This window comes from Bubalus bubalis, chromosome 4 (assembly GCF_019923935.1).
Source record: "Bubalus bubalis isolate 160015118507 breed Murrah chromosome 4, NDDB_SH_1, whole genome shotgun sequence".
Lineage (NCBI taxonomy): Eukaryota > Metazoa > Chordata > Mammalia > Artiodactyla > Bovidae > Bubalus > Bubalus bubalis.
In genome coordinates this window covers 32,302,093-32,320,297 of record NC_059160.1, presented here as the reverse complement: position 1 = coordinate 32,320,297, position 18,205 = coordinate 32,302,093, and the positions used below count along the sequence as shown (strand labels likewise).

Sequence of the window (18,205 nt, the reverse complement as noted above, 5' to 3'; positions counted from 1 at the left end):
CAAATACTAATGGGACCCTGGAGAGATACAGTCCAGATCTGGAGCTTGACAGTGGGAGGAAACTCAACTTGGGATCATTAAAAGAAAGGGCAGTAAAAGCCAGGGAACTGTATATAAAGTAGGGAGTTCCCTGGTAGTCCAGTGACTAGCACTAGGCACTCTCACTGCTAAGGGTCCAGGTTCATCCCTGGTCAGGGAACTAAGATCCCACAAGCTGTATGGCACTGCCAAAAAAAAAGGGGGGGCGGGGCAGAGCCCAAAATCTGAACACTAGGAAACACTAGAATGCAAGAGAATGAGAGGAAGAGTAAGAAGAAAGAATAGCCAAAGAAGCAGACAAGCAGGAGAGCACAAAAGAGGAAAACCAAGGAAAAATGGTACCACAAAAATTAACAAATAAAAAACTGGAATCAATGGGAAAATATACTGCCAAATGCTATGGACAGACAAAGTAAGATAAAGACTTAAGAGTTTTAACTGGATTTAGCAATTATGCCATTATTGTTAAGAAAACCCTATATTCTCTAAGATCATGCTTAAAAAAGAATAAATAGAAACAGCAGGCATCCTAGGACCAAATGGAGAGCATGTCATTAATATTCTAAAGTCATCAGAACAGTAGATAAAGAAGTCACATTTCAGCACATCCTCTTAAGATGTATTCTGAATGGCTCTGGAGAAATGCTACTTTTAATACTATGGAAACAGTACGCCCATGAGCCACCATTAGGGTCTATTTGTACAGACTACATAGCAAATAATTCCCCTGTCAATTGTAGAGAATTGTATTAAAACTAAAAAGACATAGTAGCTAAAAGAACTGCAACCCAATATTCAATTTGTCTCAACACCTTAGCTGAAAGCTCATTCTAATGGCAGCATGTCATTCTCAAAAGATAATTTAAATGAATCAAATTTTGAAAAAGTAGATGCATTTAGAGTAAAGAGAGGTGGGTCTTGAAAATAACAGAGCATTAAAATAACAAAGATGTGGGAAATAACTGCTTATCAAAAGGTCATGAAGACAAAATACTGTGCAGTTATGAACACAATTCTACTGGTTCTTCCAATTTACTTTTAATCATGTTAACATGATAAGTTCATGTGATGATTACATGTATTCTGGAAATAACCTCACTTCTCATACATCTATCCTTGATTATGTTTTTTATAACATAAAGAAAGAGAATTCGGCATTTTAAAAAAGTGCTTCACACTTTAATCCTAACTCTAACTCAAATCCATTCACTGAACAAATAATTTTATTGAGCACTTAACCTGTAGTTTGGCATTGCTGTTCTAGGGGCTGAGGATACACTAGTGAATGAAATAAAATCTTTGTCCTCAAAAGCTTTACAGTGGGGGAATTTTAAACACTCTTGTCATTATTTTAAACAATTAACAAGTTCAAAAAACTCAAAATGGGAACTGCTTAAAAAATGATGGAAAACTTTTTTTAAGTTATTAACATTGTATCAAGAACCTTTCATTAATTACTTAAATTTAAACTTACCAAAGCAAACTGATTGACTTGAATGAAGAGTATTTCTACTTCCTTTTCAGTAACTTCAGTCCCAAAACCCTTATATTCTTTGTAGGCTTCAAGGTAAGAACGCAGCCACTGGCCCTGTAGTTCTCTACCTGGATAAAGACTATAGTCTACATCACTCACACCTAAAATAGAAAAGTACATTGAGATTTTTTAAAACACATGACATATCTTCTGTCTACTTTAATAATGTGCACCATCTACCTATTTTTTCAGAAAAAAATCATTAAATGTCTCCATTTTTTGCTGAAACACTAGATATTAAGTAAATACCATTTACTAAATAAACCAATCATAACGTATTCCTAATTAAATTCTAATACACAATACAGTTGATCACCATAATCAATTTTCACTGCCTCAATTTTTCCTCAAAATGTGAAGCCTGAACCAACTACCATTAGGTGTCACAAATCTTCATTTACCTCAGTACCTCAGGAGATTCTTATGATTCTCATCCACACTAGCATCTAGAGCATTTTCTAGAACTGTGGCTTTAAAGCATCTTTAACCATTACTCCCAAAGTAACAAATACATTTAAGTGGATAGACCTATTTTTTGTTTTTTGGTCACGCAGCATGTGGGCTCTTAGTTCCCCAACCAAGCAGTGAACCTGCACCCCCTACATTGGAAGCATGGAGTCCTAACTACTAGACCACTAGTGAAAACCATAAATACATTTTTATATTGAAGCCTTACACATGCACCTGATACTATATTTCATGAAACAATATTTACCCTAACTACACCTTCCAATTCTGATATTTTCTATTTCTTTTGCATTCTTTGCTTTAATTAATTCCCCTACACATCTGATCTCATGATGTGCAGTTTGAAAAATACTAATTTAGTTCCTAGTATTTTACCTAGCATTCAAGTTGATCCTAAGTTGATCCAAACTTTCTTCTCTGGTCTTATGACACTCTATTCTCCTTCATGGATTTTATATCCTACAGGAATAGGTGTATTCACCTTGAAGATTTCTTCCTTCTTCTTGCAGTGCCCTCCTTTCTATTTGCATATCCAAATTCTACCTTTTGCAATTTTTTTTCTACACAAAATCATATTAAGATCATTGAAGCTTCATATCCTCACCAGTTAAGCATATTCATGGTAATAACTCTTTTTATGCACAGCTACTCTCCCTTCCTATAGATAAAGAAATAAATTCTTGAGCTTTTTAGTTAGATGACATTTGAAAAGCCCAGGTATACAATGGAAAGTCAAAGTCACTCAGCTATGTCCTGCTTAGGACCCCATGGACTGTAGCCTGCCAGGCTCCTCTGACCATGGAATTCTCCACTAGGGCTTCCCTGGTGGTTCAGCTGGTAAAGAATCCACCTGCAATGGGGGAGACCTGTGTTTGATCCCTAGGTTGGGAAGATCCCCTGGAGAAGCGAACGGCTACCCACTCCAGTATTCTGGCCTGGAGAATTCCATGGACTGTATAGTCCATGGACTTGCAAAGAGTTAGACACGACTGAGCGACTTTCACTCACACACAATGGAAACAGCAAAGGCCTTTAAATGATAAAAAAAAAAGTTGGCTTCAAATCTTAGTTCTCTGCATTTTACCGTGACCTTGGTGAATTACTTTTACTTTACTCATTTGTAAATTGAGAACATGGATTGTGTGTAGAAAAAATTAGATGGGATTTATAAAGCAACTATGTCAATTCTTAAAAAAAATTAAAAGCCACAATCATTATTTTTCTCTTATTTTCCTTAAGAAATTAAGAAGAGGTCATCATCTCTTTCCTCTAATAATAAAGAAAAACCAAAATGGTCATGAAGAACATAAAAACTGTAGCCCCTACCCCCAAGTTGATCTTCTGTAAAGAAAAAATTCTAAAAGCATCCTTTCAAAGTTATATATGCTACCCCACTAGAGGAACACATTCTCTGCTGGATTTTACCTGCAAATTCATTGAAATGATTTCCAATATCATATGCCAGGTAGTTGTATCCAGAATATTCATAATCAATGAACTGTACATCACCTATGTGAGACACAAAAACAAAGACATAAGAAATCACATATAGGATAAGAAAATCCCTATGCTATTTATAATTAAATAGCTTCCAATATTTTGTCTCATTGTACGTGCTTGGTTACATGCACTTCTGAGACAATACAGGGTAAGGCTGTGAAATTTTATGGCAATGAGCTTTACAAAATTCAAATTACGTACATATGTCAACAGCTTCTTTGAGGACATCAATGTCCACTATACTAAATAAAAGTCAAAAAATACAGTCATTCTCCACATTCAAACAAAAGCAAATATGTATTTAACCACATGGGGGCATCAGTTACTTAAAACTTCAAGTTTAGTTAGAAATGAAAACTACCTTTGGAAACAATAATTTATGCAATCTTCTCAAAAAATTAATATATATTCCAACAGTGAGTTTACCGATGGAAAAAATACATAGACTTTCAAAGGTTTGAATTCTGTGAGTCCTGCACTTAAGCTATAACACTTGCTGATTAACAGAACCTCTTTAAGGTAAGATAGTTGCTATCAAACTCTTAAATATTCTTGAAATGCTACATAATTAAGGTTTCCAATAGCTTACTTGAGCAGCATTAAGGTGGTCATTTTATCATTTAAAGGAACAAAGGTAAGCTATTTTTTCTTTTTGAGAAATTTTTATATAAACTAAAAAAATTCCTATTCTAAATTAGTGCTTTATATAGATATATATGCAAATTTTATTATAATTCTTCAGACTACCCTGTTCCATTCACCCAAGGGACAAATTCCTGCTTAGGAAGCTTCATCTGTGAATACTGAGTATTAGTTAGAAGATTTGGCTCAACACAGATATAGGTCCTATTTTTTAAAAGACAGATGAGGAAAAGAGAGGGAGGGAGGGAGAGAGAGAAACATTAAGAAAAAAAAATCAAAATGGGTCACTGTCTACACCAGGAGATCACAAACTCAAAAGGCTCAACAGTTAAAATGGATACATGAACACAGATGTAAGGCTGTAAGAATAGTTTCTAAGCTGCTGATATTGAGAAAATACAGAGCCTATGTCTAGTTATACTATCTTTTAAAACATCAAGCTGAGGTAATAAACTTCTGGTTTAAACACACTGGCTTTTCCCAGATGAAAGAGCCTTTTAACTATCATGTGTTGCTATAAATTTATATGTTTAATCTTGGACTGTATGTTGATCATATTCCAACTCAGAAAAAGAGTATTATACGACCTAAAAAATGTAATAGCAAGTGGAGTATTTTACACAAAAGCAAAAAAAAATTAATATGGTTGCATTTAATATATAATTCAAAACTTTCATAATAGTCATCTAGAGTAAAAAAGTGAGATCATCAAAGTATAAAAGTCCAGTTACCAAAATCTATATGCATATTGACAAAATAAGGTTTCTAAGAGCTGGTGACTACATAAACCATTGCAACTCAACCAATTTATATTCTTGGAAAAACAAAAACTATCCCGCAGAAAGTCTTAAAGTTAACCAAAGCACTTCACTAACCTGCAGAACAGGAGGACAGAACAAGCTTTAACCAAATCACTTCACCAATAAGTTGCAAAATGAAAGGTCAGAATATATTTTAAAATTTTCTTCTAGGTACCCTTGGGAATGACAGGGTAAAGACCACCATGATGACAAAATACTTTGCAGCCATGATAAAAATTTCATTTTCAAAAGCTATTTAACGGCCAGGAGAATTACAAATGTTATATGACAAAAGATACAAAATAGTAAACACAGTGATCCAAATTATTAAAATATGCCTGAAGAGAGAAGGAAAAAAAAAAGAAACATAATACATAGGGGGGAAAAGATGGTGGAAATAAACCAAAACATTTTTATTGGTTTCATTTCAGATGGTAGACAAGTGACCTTTTTTCCTTTATTCTTTACAATAAACATTCTTTTAAGGAGAAAAAAAATGATAGTTTAAAAAGATTAGGATGAAAGAGACTAAACATATTGATTTGGGAAATACCTATCTACCCACCCAGACTTCAAAATATGAGGATTCCAGAGGATTTACCAAGTTGTCTTACTGAGTCAACCAAACAATTTTAATAAACAATTTTTCAAATTACAGCTGTTGATTGTTTTAGCTCTTTAAATATAAATTCTTGTAGAGCTCATACAAACTGTTACATGCCAATAAAAATACACAGCCCAGTCCTGAAGCTTACTTTAGCCACATAAACAAAAGCTTCAATTTCAATTTTCAAAATCATATTTAGAATTTGGCAAATATAAATAAAACAGCAGGTAAAACATGCCTGCTTATAGAGTATACACAATTTAAATAAAGCATAGATCATTTTAACAAAAGTTAAAATCTGTTTCAGTATGAAAATTTTAGCAATGACTTTTTGTAGTAGCATTAATTCATTAAAACTAGCCTTTATTTTTAAATGCTATGTTGAGTTTATAAATAATGAAATTTTAAAAATAAGAAAATGAAGCTAACAAGATACAGATGAGGCTGTTACCAGGCTCCGTGCATGTGAACAAGTGATGCGATAAACCTCCAGTCAGTGCGTTTAAGAAGCACGGGTGCGCCGCCACATGGCAGCAACAATGGCATACCTAATCTGTAGCAGATGAAGAAAATTTGGCAAACTCACATTTTACAAGACACAAAGCTTAAAAGGAAAAAAAAATTTTTTTTAATCTGCATTAACTATTCTTTTCAAACTACTGCAAACAAAGTGGAACTCAACCTTAAATTTAATCTTCTGCAACAAAGTACAATTAAAGAGGCCTGCTTTCCTTATTTTGGGTGCCAGAAAAATCAAATTACTGGAAAATGCTTTCCTACAAGAAAAAAAAAAAATACCCTGAACTTTTTTCCTCTACAAATTTAACTTCTGAATTCTAAAATTTCCAATTTAGAGAAACATCCACATCACCATTAAAAACTAACAGCTCATATGGCATGACTATCTTGTTTTCTCAAAAGCTACTTTTTCTTTTATTAGTTTCTTTATCTTCACAGTAATGAAGTCCACTCTTACTGAGTTAAATCATTCAAATCTCAGTACAGTTTAAACAATATTTAAAGTACTTTAAAACCAAAAAAAGTTAATTAACTAAGGTTATATAATTCACATGATGTATTCATTTGGACTCCTTTACTTGTTGTTAAGGAAGAAAGGATTAAAAGCAAAATAACCAATATGAGAACCTGAAAATGGTTCCAATTCACCCTACTTGCTCTAGAGAGTTATGTAAGACAGGAAGAGAAGAGAGAAAAAGTAACCACAATTATACTCAAGTTGGCAAAATGTTTTCTCTCTTAGGCAGAAAAAGGAAGTATTCAATTCTGGGAAAGTTTCCTTTCATCTCTTTCTCTGGAGTCCAGTGAGTTTACCCTGGACATGTACACCTTCACCACAGCACTCATCGTTGTGAATGTAAACATCCGTTTTCTTATCTGACTCCTCCATCGTTTCCTGGAGGGGCAGTAGGAGGGGCAGCAGGTCCCTTCCACCTTTCTTCATGCAATCCACAGAGCAAACCCTAGCACACAGGAAGTAGTCAAATGCTAGTGAAATATTAATAAATGGAAGTTTTGCAGAGAATGCTCAGACACGGTGATAACACATGTTTAAATGGGAGCAGGGGAAACAAGTATGAAACACTAAGGAACAAAGTATGGCATTTCTGACATTCTTATTCAAGTATATGGTTGAACATACAGTGGAAGTGAATGTATGAGTAAAGAAAAAATTCTAAACTAGTAACTATTTTAGGTAGCTCTTCCTTAATAGTTCAAGTTTTTACAGTCCATTTAAGTGTTTTATTATGTGATTTAGGGATTTAGACTACAAGGTAAAACAAAGTTAAGACTATCCTTCATAATAATTCTACCCTGGAAAATATACTCTAACAAATACGATAACAAATTTTAATTTAAAAATAAAACTAACCAAAAAAAAACTCTTGTTAAAAATCAATAAAGTAACCACAACAGTGCTTTTTCATGAATAATAATAAAGTAAGTAAGATTTAGAGTCAATCAAAAGACTACGAATGGTGACTCACCCATTTTCTAATTATATTGTCTAAAACTCTGAAGAAAAACCTAGCTTACTCTGTAATTGCCCAAAAAAGTTTTGTTTCCTTAGTTATGCATTAGCTTCCTGCATTTGCTGACAGAAAAAAATAATCAGTGGCAGCCATTTAAAGTTACATATTAGGTCTTAAGCGTTTTATGAAGTTTTTATGAACGGGGGGCTTCCCTGGTGGTTCAGCTAGTAAAGAATTCACCTGCAATGCAGGAGACCTGGGTTTGATCCCTGGGTTGGGAAGATCCCCTGGATAAAGGAAAGGCTACCCACTCCAGTATTCTTGCCTGAAGAATTTCATGGACTCTTATAGTCCACGGGGTCCCAAAGAGTCAGACACTACTGAGCAAATTTCACTTTATGAATTGGGGAAAAGAAGAAACAAAACAGCCACCAGTAAACATTCTGACAGAGGATCAAGACATGAGACGACAAACTCAAAAGCTTTAGCGATTACTTCTAACTGTCAGCAGCTAAAGGATTAGTTGAAATTAAAATACGAGATTTGAAGTCAGTTAATAAGCAATATTGAAATTTGTTCCACTTAGTATAAATTCTTTTTAATTAATTGCTGATTAACTTAAAAGAAGACTGATAAGTCTTATCATACAGTTCTGGAGCAAGAGTCACTGCTTTCGGTTTTATCATTATATAACAAATTCTATCATCATATCATTAAGTATACTTTTCTTACCTTTTTAAGATGTCATTTCACTGAAGCCAAGGAATGGGACGCTGTCTTACCAACCACCTAATTCCTGGCACTGACTAACATTTCAAAAATCTTGACAACTACCATCGACTTCAGAAAGGAAGCTTACTCTTCTCCCATATTCCTGAGTCCTGTCAACTGACATGATGAAAACAAGTAGAAGCAGGATTTCTTCTGTGATGCCTACCAGTTCCTGTAACATTCACAGGTGAAAATGCCTACAGACTGCAGAGTGCTCATAGTCTGTCTGTGTGTGTGTGCGTATGAATAAGTACAGCACACATACATATATACATTTTTAACTTTAAATTAATCACTCGAATTATAGTTAAGATAAAATCTGTAAATTGCATTTAAAGACAATCTGAATTGTCATCTCATACTACTAAGCCATAAATCCTCTGGCTTACAGTTACCATTTTTACTTTTTCAGAATCAGATACACTTTGTATAATACATCTCCTATGAACATAATACAGGGGTTGGCAAACAATGTGTTCTCGAGCCAAACTGAACCCAGTGCCTAACAATATATGGCTGTGTTTGTGCCACAACACAGAGCTTAATAGTGGAAACAGAGACTTTAATATGGGATGAAAAGTCTAAAGTATGTACTACATAGCTCCTTACAGAAAGCTCCTTACAGTTTGCCAACTCTTATCACAGTATAATAGCTGCAACTGAGAGCTGTTAAGTACCTAGTCTGGTGCAATGTGTGTTATATGCCTCATCTAAAATCTTGTCAGGAACCATCTGGAGTAGCTATTATCTCTAGTCTCAAACAGAGCAAATAAAAGTTCTAGACTATCAACAGTATAAGCAGCACTTCCTAGAGTCTTAAGCCCATCCATAAAAATTTTTGTTCAGATGGTCTTGGATGGAGCCCAGATACCTACATTTTCCCCAAGTACCCTAGGTGATTCTGGTGCAGACGGTAAAGGATTAAATATAAACACTTAATGAAGAGATAAAAACAACTTCTTTAATACCACCTACTTCCATATGTGATTGAGCAGGGATCTGCGCACAAGAGTGTTTGGTTCCAAAATCTATATTCCTTTTGACTTCTCTTTAAAGTTACTTAAGAGTCTGATTACTCTTTTAAGAGTAATATATCTTCTGATAAGAGTTACTTAAGAGATTTTTAATCTAGTTATACTATATACAAATCTAAGTTATTATAGCTGAAAAGTACATGCAGAGACCAAGATGATCCAATATACATTCATGAAGTTTAAAATTTGTACTTTCAAGAAATTAAGGGTCTGAAATACACTATACCTTATTACTTTATATATATCAATAGGTGGGTACAAAATGGTGAAGCCCTGAGCTCAAATCACATGAACGACTTAACAAGTGATAACAAATCAAACACATTTGTGAACATAATATGTAACTTAATCATTTATTCTATGTAGAAACCATTTTAATTCTGAAGGATTTAAAACTTGGGATTTCAGATGCTACAAAGCAATAAGTTAAAGAACTCTGCAGTCCATGTTTCTAATTTCAATGAACCTCCTGATAGTACCATTATAAGTACTAATGCTATGCTACAGCTCAGATACATATATTCTTTGCTTATTAAATTCACTAAATTTATATAATTTACCTTTTTTAAAAGTATGAGGCAAGTTACTTCTCCTTATAACTAAAGACAATATGTCATAACCACATTACTTCAAAACCATTAGCTCCTAATTCAAAACAAGTAAGATAATAGCAGGATAAGATAATAAAAAATAAAAACAAGCTTCTTGCCACATTTTCATGAGTTTCAGATTTTACCTGAACAACATTCCAAACATGTTTTCTTAATGCTTATGTATCAACTAATCACATAGAAATTGATTTTTTTAATGGCTGCCGCAAAGTCCAAAGTAGCCTTCCTAATGAATAGTATAAAACCATTGGCAAGAAGAAAAAAAAAAAAAACATTGTAAGAAAATATAACAGAATATTTTCATAACTAACACACAAACATAACCACAAAGACAAGAAGAAACAAATGGTACATAATAGACTCCTATGACGAAGGGCAAACTCTAAAAACTGTATCAACATATTTACACTTGTTAAACTGTGAGTTTTATTCTTCAATGTCAGGAAGAAAAATTAGACACAAAAGTATGATTTAGGTAACTCCTGGTAAAACAAAAAATGACAAGAAGTTTGAAACTTTAAAGCCAGGATGAAGCATAAATATTTTATTTGAAAATAGGAGAACTTTTCATATCACTAATCAGCAGTTCAGATAGCCAACTAGTTAAATAAAAAAGCAAAAATTCATGTTTTATACCTTAAACATAGTAATCTGATTTTTTTGGTCCCTTTTATTTTAGATATAAATTAAGTTTGTTTGGTGAAATGAATATGCAAAAGAAACTTATAAAATAAAAATGTGAAAAGTTAAAATTATATTCCAAAGGAAATAACAGATTCTCTTAATTAACTTGCAGTTAAAAATAAAGCTGAGTGTCCACTTCAAATGTAAGATGAAGGCCCTTACTTGAAATTCCATTATATAATATAATGTGTTATTAGGTCTTGCACTGAACTTAAAAGATAATACATCACTTTAATGAATAACTAATATTCTTGTTTCACAAATGGCATTGAGATTTGGTTACTATTATACAATGTAGTACATATATACTGTAACAATTATAGGTAATAAATGGGTAACAATAAATTAAAGGACACTGTCAAGTACTTAATGTTTTAGGATACACTGGAAGTTTTTAAAAAAATTATTCCAGACTTCAAAACATTCAAAATAGAGATGTTAGCTCAAAAATTTTTTAGACTCTCTAATCCAGATTAAAATATCAAATATAAAAGGGACTTAAGCATGTTTTTGAAAATATGTGCTTCAGTCTACCATTCTTGACAGTGTTCTTTGTTTTTCAAGTTGAAGTCAGTTATAAATATTACAAGCTTTTGCATTAGAAGAGTCTCAACTTATAATTTGATAAGAATGGTCATAAATAATAATCTGACATAATATGACCACTTAATCAGAATTCTTTGGCTTCAGTATCTTCAAAAAGCACACTTGTAATTCAAAATAATCTTCCAACTGTAATATTTATCTTCAAAACTGGTTTCCTACAAAATGCAATAGCTTCAAAGTTTCAGACAGACTTTTTGAATTAACACTAATCTTTCAACCAAAATTGTGTCTTTTAACACAAAATTGTGTCTTGAAGGGCATCTACCATTTTAGCAACCAAACCTCAAACCACTTTATCCAATAATATTATACAATCATGTGTTTCTTAAATATGAAAACATTAGAGAATTTGAATACAACAAGATAAAAACAATCCCCAAAAACATTTCACCAAAAAGTATCACTGTCCTCCTCAAAAAATGTTAAGACAATTTACTAAAGTGTCTTGATTATTACTTCAGTAGATAAAATTTCAGCAACTACAAAATAAAATTTCCTCCATCTGTGGCTTATTTCCTTAGCATCAAAATATCTAACAAGTCAGTAAAATAAACAGGTAATAGGAAACCTGGATACATTTGTGTTTAATACTCTGTCCCCCACCAACACTCAGAATATTTCTATATTTATAAAACAGTGCAATGTCAAGTTGGTTTTTCAATAACCCTCATTACAAGCAGGTGCATTTTCAAACCACGAATTATCAAATATTTACAATTAAATTTATAAACAGTCATGTCATCATTTTTCACTTAAAACTCTAACAGAAACCAAAAACTATTTCTAATAAACCAATTCTAAGAAACATATTTTATACAACTATGCAGAATATTCCTAATATAGCACAGTTACCATGACTTTGTAACCAAAAGAAAACACTTCAGTCTTCATACATGTTTTTAACCCTTACATTTGAATTAAATTTATTGATTGATACAAAGATCAAAGGACTGTTATAAACACAAAGAAAAAAAAACTTTACTTACTGCTAAAGTCAGATACCTACCTTGTTTCTCATTGTAGATTATATTCTTACACAACAGGTCATTATGGCAAAGCACAACAGGTGAGCCCAGGTTGGAAAGAATCTTCTTCATCCAAGTCATTTCTTCCTGAAGAATCTGAGAGCTTGGGATATCACTTAAGAACCTTTCAGTTTAAAAAAAAAAAAAAAAAAAGTTACATCTTGTTTATGACAACATGTTTTTTTAAGTTTCCCTAAGGAATAAAACCTTTTTTTTCTTTTTGGTCATATATAACTTGAATTTTTTCCTTTCAGTTTTAAGATATAACTGACACACACAGCATTATACAAGGTGTACAAAATTAAATTTGACTTACATACATAATGAAATGATTACTACAATAAGGTTAGTTAAGTATCCATCATCTCATACGGATACAAAATAAAAAGAAATATTTTTCTCTTAAGGAACTCATGTTCTTAACAACTTTCATATATAACAATGTAACAATATAACAAAAGTTGTTATAACAATATAACAACTTTCATATATAACACAGCAATGTTACTTTACCATGTTGTATATTACATCCGTAGTGCTTATTTCAGAGAAGGCAATGGCACCCCACTCCAGTACTCTTGCCTGGAAAATCCCATGGACGGAGGGGCCTGGTGGGCTCAGTCCATGCGGTCGCTAGAGTCGGACACGACTGATGGACTTCACTTTCACTTTTCACTTTCATGCACTGGAGAAGGAAATGGCAACCCACTCCAGTGTTCTTGCCTGGAGAATCCCAGGGACAGGGGAGCCTGGTGGGCTGCCGTCTATGGGGTCGCACAGAGTCGGACACGACTGAAGCGACTTAGCAGCAGCAGCAGCAGTGCTTATTTATTTCATATCTGTAAGTTTGAACTTTTTGCCTACTTTCATCCAATTCCCCCTTCCCCACATCCCACCTTTGGTAATCACAGATCTGATCTCTTTTTGTCTGAGTTAGTCTGTTTGTTTTTGAAATATAAATGACCTACAATATTGTTACTTCCTGGTGTACGACATAGTAATTCAGTATTTCAACACATAACAAAAAATCTATTTTTAATAAGTTCTTTCCATTTAAATGTAGACTTCTGAATTAAAACAGGCCAATTATTCTAAGATTAGAATAAAGAAAATCCATGATAAACAACTTTAGTATGAATAAAAAGCAACTGAACAAGACACCTAAAATGCACGGCATAAAAGTAAAAAGTGTATCAGTACAAAACAGTGCGAGGGAAGAATATACATGTCTAACAGCTGACATTTACTAACACTATTCTTCTCAATGTTTTATATTTATCTCCATTTTACAGATGGGAGAAACCAAGACACATAGTTTAATAAAAAGAAGTTTAAGTATTTAAAGTCACAAAGACAGCCTATTAAAGAACTAAAACATCTATCTCAAGCTTGGAAGGGTGAATGTAGAATAAATTAGTTAAAGTCACATTTGAAAGTCAACAGATATATTTGGGCTTCCAGGTGGCTCAGCAGTAAAGAATCCACCTGCAGTGCAAGAGGTGCAGGAGACTTGGGAAGATCTCCTGGAGGAAGAAATGGCAACCCACTCCAGTATTCTTGCCTGGAGAATCCCATGGATAGAGGAGGCTACAGTCTACGGGGTCGCAGAGATAGACATGAGTGAAGTGACTTTGCACACACATGCAGATATTATCTATTGCTGACAAATCAACTCATTATTATATGATAATCATCAATCATATAAACATTATGATACTATCATATGATAACGATATCATAGAATATTCATCTTTACAGAGAATTGCCTCAGTAGTTAGACTGGGAAGGATGAGAGTTAGTTTGACAAGAAGGATTGGCGATTATGGCTTTTTATTCTGTACTCTTTTCTGTACTATTTATTGTGCCATATTTGTAATAATAAAAATACAATGGAACAAAAATAGTGTGCTGCTATTAATTCCTCAATAGCACCATCAGGCTTACAAAATTGCTGTTCCTCCTCTTCTTCCCTAAAACTTCAAGACAAGTTCTCTTCATTCTTTCTCTATACAGTCTCTCAGATGACCCCTTTCATTTTACAATACAATAAACAGTCTGTATCACAGTTTACTTTAATGAATCTGCCTATTCACTGTTCTCCCAACTGCTGCATTCTCTTCTACACATAGCTTCCAACAGAGATCCGTATATGCGCTTTTTAAAATGGTGTAATTATTGAAGAATTTATTTTAAAAGTACCGAGTTGAATGGAAATAATAGGACTGAAAGGATTATTAACATAATCACAATCATGTACAGACAAAAAGGAATGAAAGGAAATATGAAAAATATTTTTAATATTAACTATTTTTAATACTTTAGTTGTGTGTTTTCTACTGGGGCAAGGATCTTTCATTATCTACCATAGGGCATCTCCAGATTTATCACTAACCTCAAGAATTTAAAGTAACCTCTGAATAATAATTTTTAAAATAGCAGCTAACATTTATTTAGCACTTAAATGTACAAGCACTGTTCTAAGATATGTGTATATACTGACTCAATCCTCACAAAATCCCTAAAACGTAAACATCTTACCCTTGTTATTTCCATTTTACAGAAAAGGAAACAGGTACCTTGTCCAGGGTTACACAGCAGAACTGAGATTTGATCCCAGGCAGTCTGGCTCCAGAGTCTTGTACTCTTAATCCATACAATATCATACTGCCTCTCAACACTGAACCACTGCCAGCTTCATTATTTTAAAGTGATTTTTTTCCTGAAATCTTTCAATAAAATTGTTATTTCGAAGGTGGATTCTTTTTGTTTTTATGTGATCACTGTCTGAGTATCCAGCACCATGGACACACTTTCGGATGTCTGTCTACCCCAGTTTACAGGGTATAATATCCCTGTCCTTTCAGAGTCTGACAAACTGTGCGCAAACAAAGCACACACACAGTGAGTCAAACTAATCTTTTGAAATAATCAACTTTAATTTTTTCCTAATGAATTATAAAAAATAAAACGAAACAAGAAAAAAAAATCCACAGGTCCTGCTTACCTCTGTCATTCTTAAAGACTTCCTGAATACAAAAGCGGAAGTCTTCATGTACATTTTAGATATAAAAACAAAGCAAGATTTGCAATTTCTGTACTAGTATTAATAACATTATGGAAAAACATGCTCGGTGTAGTTTCTGAGGCATGTGTCACAGACTATTTCAGAGGGTCCCAGCAGGACTGCGCTCTCTTTGTTAGGAGCATTCAAGATGGTTAAGTAGGAAGACTGAGCTCACCTGCTCCAGCAGGCACATCAAAATTACAACTACCGACAGAGATACTAATGAGGAGAAAGACCAGAAGACTAGCACAAAAGATTTTTCAAAGGTAGAATGGAGAAGCCACAGTAAGACAAGTAGAAGGTGCAGAGATGCAGTACAGTGAAGACCCACACCCCTGGGTGGGCAACCCACAAATGGGAGGATAATAATAATTACAATTGCAGAGGTTCTCCACATGGAGAGAAGACAAGCTCCATATCTGGCTCCCTAGCCCAGGAATCCTACACTGGGAAGGCTGGCTCCTAGAACACTTGGCTTTTTAAGGGCACACTTTCAGGAGAACCAGAGGGCTGTGGGAAACAGAGACTCCACTCTTAAACGGCACATACAATATCCCACATACTCTGGGATCCAGGGCAGAAGCAGTAATCTGAAAGGAGCCTGGGTCACACCCACCTGCTGATCCTCAAGAGCCTCCTGGAGAGGCAAGAAGCAAATGAAGCTCCCCCTGGGCTCACAGGCACTAGCAGCAGCCATTCTGGGAGCTCACTCTACCAAGAGGACACTGGTCCTGGCAAGCCCCACTATGGAATCCTCCCTCTAGCTCACTGGCACCAGGACCCAGCCCCACTCTAGCTGATAAAGTTTTAGGACACCTTGGGCCCCTACCACAGCCATCCAGGGATCTTGCCCCACCCACCAGCAAGCTGATACCAGCTTCCAGGACACCCTGGACCCCAAAGCCAGCTGTGCTTGAACCAGCCCTGCCCACTGGAGGTCCTGACACCTATTCTGAGGAACCTCAGGGTCCTGTAGCCGGAGACCCTGGGACCTGACTCCACCCAACAGCAGACCAGCTCTAGGCCCAGGAAGTTCCAGGACCTGGGCCCTGTCCACCAGAGGCCCACACTAGACTGAGGATCTGTAGCCCCACAACCACCGACCCCAGACCCAGTTCTGCCCACCAGAGAGCCAGCGTGGCCCGCTTAACATTGCTGTACGTTATACACGAAAGTTGTTAGCGTGGCCCGCTTAACATTGCTGTACGTTATACACGAAAGTTGTTAAGACAGTAAAACCTAAGAGTTCTCATCACAAGGAAAAAAAATTTTTCCTATGTCTTTATTATGACAGATGTTCACTAAACTTATTGCAGTAATAATTTCATAACATATAAAAGTCAAATCATTATGCTGTATATCTTAAACTTATTCAGCGCTGTGTGTCAATTATATCTCAATAAAACTGGAAGAAAAAAAACTTGTTTATATAATTTAGATTCTAAATTCTGATTTACACATTTATCTTTATAGGAAATGAAATATCTTAGTTACTCTGAACCTGAAGTCCTACAAAATCTGAGACTCCAGTAAAAGAATTTTCAATCTCATTATATGAGACTTTAAAAGTCACAATAAACTAAGACAACCCAAACCTTTTCACACTTCAATATGACTACACTGCCCCAGTGTAGATCTCTAGGCCCATTCAAAGCAGCCTTCCTTTGGACAGAAAGAATTGCTTTAAAAAGGTCTCTATGGTCAATTCGCACTATAAAAAATATACCCAATAACAGTAACTTTTATATTATGTTTACTGTCAAATAAATGTTCTATATTTGTTTCTTGGCTCCCCACTTCCCCACTTTTATAGGGACTGATTTTTTTTTTTTTTTTTTTTGAGCTGACTGGGGAAGAAAGCAGATTTCTGTAGTGTCTTCTCAGAGTCAAATGAATTAATGTTTATTTTACTTAAATACAAAGAGATAAAATCAGATTTTACACACCTTACAGTTATCTTCGAAACCCTATATACGTAGCAAAACAATGTAAAACATAATTTCAAATGAAAAAAGTAATTCTACCTTTTATTAATGTCTTCATCTGCAAATCCTGTGGGAATGAGAGAGAAATATTTTCCCATCTTTAGCCACAGGTTAGATTTGGGAATCCAGCCATTGTGTGCATGAATAGCATGGATTTTAGCAAGCTGACGAGCTATTAGCCTGTTTAAAAACAAAACAGCATAAAAAGGAAAGTGTTATGCACCATACAGTTCATATTTACTCAAAGGTAACTAAAATAATTAGGATACTTTTATCATATAACATGATTTCTTTTTACCTTACATAAGATTCAAAATAATATGGCAAGTCAACTCTCACTAGAAAAGGTAAACATTTAAAACGTAAGTAGGAAGAAATACCTAAAATTAATATAGCAATTATAGTCCAAAGGGATTGAGTGGCAGCCTATTTTGATTTTACAATGTCGGCAACCAGCAGAAGAATACACAACTATAAATGATTTCAAGGCACATATTAGACATTAATTACCAATACATTTAAATTACACTGAGTCATTTTAATTTTGAGCCTTTGAAGTCACTGAAGTTAAAGGGCAAAGAGGACTAAAAGGTAAATGGGCAGATAAAAAGGTTTTATGAGTTAATTTCTGAAGGGGGGTGTTAACAAATTCTCTGAACAAATGTTACGATTTTATGATGTCAATCAATCTTGATATAATGACAAAATAATTTGAAGCTGTGTGTATTTATGTCCACACTATCTTTTTATCTGTAGAACCTAGTACAGCATATGCTAATGGAGGAATAAGCATACTACATAGAAATAAGAACTAAATTAACATTCAGTCCATAGAACAGTAGGT

The 18,205-nt window shown here is 34.3% G+C and overlaps 1 protein-coding gene across 1 annotated transcript in view; it reads right to left on the bottom strand.

The window, feature by feature from the left end:
• ETNK1 (ethanolamine kinase 1) overlaps positions 1 to 18,205 on the bottom strand; it is a 54,531-nt gene that overhangs the window by 11,470 nt on the left and 24,856 nt on the right. Inside the window, exons 3-6 of the mRNA XM_006073643.4 lie at positions 17,401 to 17,541; positions 12,294 to 12,436; positions 3,467 to 3,550; positions 1,514 to 1,674 (exon numbers count right to left, since the gene is read on the bottom strand). Coding sequence (XP_006073705.2) covers positions 1,514 to 1,674; positions 3,467 to 3,550; positions 12,294 to 12,436; positions 17,401 to 17,541 — 529 coding nt within the window. The remainder of the gene's footprint in view (positions 1 to 1,513; positions 1,675 to 3,466; positions 3,551 to 12,293; positions 12,437 to 17,400; positions 17,542 to 18,205) is intronic.